We start from the raw sequence: 4,293 nt of genomic DNA on the forward strand, positions 1-4,293 counted from the left end.
GGACAACGGGCTGGAGGGGCTGGGCAACGACAGCCGAGACATGTACATGGAGTCCGAGGGGGGCGACGGCTATCTGGCGCCAGAGAACGGGTACTTGATGGAGCCTGCGCCGGAGTGAGGACGGCGTCTCCCCGCTCACCGGTTCGGACGTGTCCTGCCCACCCCTGCTGTCCTCTTCCCACCCGAGTTTGCCAGCCAAGGGTAGGAGTCTCTCATTTGTTCTGGTCCCTTGGATTTAAAAATAAAATTAATTTCCTGTTGATAATGGGCCCTTTGGTTTCTTCACTGCTCCTGTATCTTTTCCCTCAAGATTGTCACTTGCTCTCTTCTGGCCCGTTTTCCAGGGCCTGATTGACCTTGAGCTTTTATTTAGCTTTTCAGACTTCGTTTTGCATAGAGCCCCCGTTGGTGGCCCGACAGAGCAGCCAGGAGACAGACAGGAGAGGTCGCTGGCCAGGTGGGTCAGCTCCCTGGCCGGGGATCGAACTGCTGCTCCGTGGCTGCAGGTAGTTTCATAGTGCTGCACTGTAACGCCTCCACCACCAGGGAGGGCCGGAGGAGCCCCTTTTTCAGCGCCGCCTCAGTTCAGGCCGCATGGGGGGCGGGTCTAGGGAGACACTACTTTACTCAGGACGCTACCGTTGGATATGTGAAGGGGAAGCTGTTGTGTGACTTCAGGACCGCCGAAAAGGCCAAGGGAGTGAAGCCAGCACTCGAGAAGGCGAGTCGAGCAGGACCCGAGAGAGGCTGGCCGGAGGAAGACCCATAGTTCTCGAGTCGGAGACTCGCCGCTTGACGCTTAGACTAGCACGCCAGGGGAGAAGAGAGGGCCTGCGGGTGCGGGTTCCCGGGTTCTGGACAAAGGATGGAAGGTGGTGTAGGCGTCAGCTGGGTGCCTCACCACTTGAGAGGAGCGCCGTCCTCGCAGAACCCTAGACTCCGGGTGGACCCCGCGCAGGACTGCAGGCAGAGCTCAGAGCGGTGCCCTACCGCACTCAGGATGCTAGTTCTGTGCGTTTGCTGAGCAAACAAGTGTGAAACGCAATGTCGGGTGTCTGTCAAAGGCAGACTCGGCTTGGAGCCCAGAGGCAGGCAGGCAGCTCACCTGCCAGAGGATGCCGCCCAAATGCTGCCGTCCTAAGCACAAGAGCCCTGGGCACAGGCATTTGAGAAAATCCTGTGGAGACATCACAGAACAGAAACAGGCCCGAAAGAGACAGTCCGGGGAGGGAAGGAGAACTTGACACCTCTAGTGTCACACATGTCCCTGAGTGCCACCAGGCTGCTGGTGCCGAACGAAGAGTAGTCCCTTTGACTGGCCTAGCACAGAGCTGGACAAAGAGAAGCCACTTGTCAAGGCCAGTGGGAAACAACCAGTGGAGGCCAGACTTGGGCCTAGCAGCTACGGCTTCCCTCTGCTCTTGTTGCCTCCCTCCTGGGCATTAGTTTACTTGCATGGGTTAGGGTTCTCCCTCCTGGCTGAATTCAAACGTGGGGTCAGCTGGAGTGTGTACAATTCCCACAGGGCCTTTGAGCCCCCAAATCCACGTGCAGTATTCTCAAGGCATTTGCCAGCTCCGGCTGGTCTCAGGCAGCAAATAGGAGGCTGAGGAGGTGTACACCCCTGTGGTTCTGGGGGACAGGTTGAGGGCCACAGCACTGGAAGGCCACCGAGAGCCAGGCCAGGCCTCCTAGGCCCCGCTGACCTGCCTGCCGAGAGGGAACAGCCGGTTTGGAGAAAGATGCCTTCAGAACCGACGGCGCACGTGTCGCTTGCAGTCTGCTCGTCTGTATCAGGTATGCTAGGAGGAGGACCTGAATTACTTGAGGGACTTGTTCACAAGGAGAATTTTAACTTTTGAAGTCATAAAGTTCAAATAGAAAATTTAAACTGGAAAACATTACATGTTTTTGTAATTGATTAGACACTAGAGGCCAACCCCCTGTTAGATACGCTACGGGGAAAAAGTTGGGTAAACTTTTGTGAAAGAACTCACATTCTGGAGAAGTTAAGACAGGCTTCACCAAAGTGAGGGCTCTAAAAAAGGTAAACGTTCAGCAGAGGGAAGACCCTGGATGGCAGTTTCTAGAGAGCAGGTAGTGCAGGTGGGCTTCAGAGGAGTGAAGTTCCAAGAAGGTTGAGGATAATAAGATAACAAACATGGGCCCTCCCTGGTGGCACAACGGGTTAGGACTAAGCACTGCCAGATGGCCGCAGCCGCCTCATTGTGAGTTCGAGCCCCAGCCTGAGGTGACCACATGGCGCGGCAGACCTCTCCTCACCTGCCCGCTGCTCCCCTCAGCAGTGGACTTCATTGATCTGCCTGTTCTGCTCCCCGTTCTCTCTGGTGAAGCCTCTCACCGCCCCTGCACCTCTGGCTTGTTCTGTATGAATAAATAAATCTTTGAAAAAAAAAAAAGAAAGATCACAAACAGTATCTGTTACGATGGAGAGTTGGAAAGCTATTGAGAATGTGATGGAAAAAAACAGAAGCCACGGGGCAAAAATATAAGCTGTTTGAGAAGGGAAATCTAATCCAGAACACTGTGTTCTAGAATAAACACTGTGTCCTTAGACATAATGGAGCATTTTATTGCTTGACCTAAGCAGGGAGAGGGGCGTGAGTAGATCAATGGGATGCGTGGAACGGCTGACATCTGGCACTGGGAAGTGGAGAGAGCCTGTCCGCGCAGAAGCAGGTAGGGATCCCGCGGCAGGGTGGGGAGAGGGGTGGAGGTGAGACAGCCGAGGCCGGACTTTCTCTTATGCCTTCTGTATTCATTTCTTCTTTACATATCTTTCATTAAAGAAGAGAACTAATACTGTGAAGGACAGGGATGGACGAAGTTGCTCTGGTGAAGGAACCCCATAGCCCCATCCAGCTGAACCCAAAGGAAGTGGGGCACGGCCAGGCCTCCCCAGTCTTGCTCCATTTCTCCGGCCTCTGGGGCATTTGATACCATTCCACCTCCCTTTAAAAAACAAACCTCTCATGTTTTTCCCCAGCTCACTGTCCTCCTAATTGTCTGGTCTTTTGTTTTCTTCCTGACTTTTGCATACTAGGGATTTGGGGGATTGGATCCTAGGTCCTCTCCCTGCCATGTTCTCTCGCCCCCAGCACTTTTGTCCACTTCCACGGTTTCATAAACCACCTTTGCCCAAATTAAAACTGCTTGGGAGGGAGGCGCTTCTAGATATCTCCTCTTGCGTACTGCAGTCTCCTCAAATTCAAAATACCCCAAAATCCCTCCTCTAGTACAGAGCCTCTTAGCAGTAAAACCGCAAGCCCCTCCACACCCCCTCTCCACTTCTGCACGCTCTCACTTGTGCGGAAATGCACACTTCCGCCAGCCATCTTTCAGCCCTCTGCCTAGGCCCCGTCACCACCAGCGCTACAAGGACAGTCTCCCAACCAGCCCACCTGCTCCTGCTCCTGTCCTGCTCACAAGCCACAGTGATTTAGAAATACAAATTTAGGGTCCTCCCCGGTGGCGAAACGGGTTAAAGCACAGCACTGTGAAGCTTTTGGCAACCGCTGCAGCAGGAGTCCAATCCCTGGCCAGGGAGGGACCCACAGGGCACAGCAGACCTCTCTTGTCTTCCACTGCTCCCCTCAGCAGTGTACTTCCTCAACTGCCTGTTCTGCTCCCCCCTCTGTCTCGGGTGAATCCTCTCACCCCCTAACTGGCACCTCTGGCCTACATCCCAGCTCTTGTAAGCATAAATTTTTTTTTTAAATAAATGAAAATACAAGTTGGACTTTAATGTATTACTCTTAGGAGCTACCATGAAATCCAAAATCCTTACCTACCTATGCCAACTCAGAAGACCCTGCTTAAGGTGAATCCCGCCAAGTTTTCGCCCCTTAACATTCCAGTCCTCACTGCTGTCCAGCCATGGTGGGGGGGTGCTCTGTCTGCCTGGAAAGTGACCCAGGCAAGCCCCGACCTCTGACCTCGCCGCCAGTGAAGGGCTCTAGGTCGGTGTCACTCCGCACTCCGACTCCTAGCACAGTCGTCGTGGCTGACCTCCGCCTTTCCTCCCGCACAGACTAAGCTCGGTGTGGGCCTGTGAGGGCCGTGCTTTGTAAAACCACTGGGCTCACCACCCTGCCATCGCCTTGGGCCTAATGTACGTTTGTCCAATGAATGGGGAAAGGGGCAGGAGGCTAAACCGCTGTGGCGGGCCGGACAGCCTGCGTGGCAGGAGGTGCTGACCTAGGCTGTCACCGGAGCGTTCGCGGAAAGGACAGCGGGCAGGGGCGGGGGGCCGGGCCGGCAAGGCTGGGGGCG

General features: G+C 54.7%; 2 protein-coding genes across 2 annotated transcripts in view; both read left to right on the forward strand.

Annotated features, from left to right (window-relative positions):
• The window catches only part of SNRNP70 (small nuclear ribonucleoprotein 70kDa (U1)), a 14,970-nt gene extending 14,705 nt beyond the window's left edge, over window positions 1-265 (forward strand). The window contains exon 11 of the mRNA XM_012733499.1: window positions 3-265. Coding sequence (XP_012588953.1) covers window positions 3-118 — 116 coding nt within the window. The 3' untranslated portion in view covers window positions 119-265. The remainder of the gene's footprint in view (window positions 1-2) is intronic.
• Window positions 266-2,633: 2,368 nt separating this feature from the next.
• The window catches only part of LIN7B (lin-7 homolog B (C. elegans)), a 4,736-nt gene continuing 3,076 nt past the window's right edge, over window positions 2,634-4,293 (forward strand). Inside the window, exon 1 of the mRNA XM_012733500.1 lies at window positions 2,634-2,700. Within this exon, the coding sequence (XP_012588954.1) occupies window positions 2,634-2,700 (67 nt within the window). The remainder of the gene's footprint in view (window positions 2,701-4,293) is intronic.

The sequence above is a fragment of the Condylura cristata genome, unplaced genomic scaffold, assembly GCF_000260355.1.
Source record: "Condylura cristata isolate star-nosed mole 26May11 unplaced genomic scaffold, ConCri1.0 scaffold00041, whole genome shotgun sequence".
Classification (NCBI taxonomy): domain Eukaryota; kingdom Metazoa; phylum Chordata; class Mammalia; order Eulipotyphla; family Talpidae; genus Condylura; species Condylura cristata.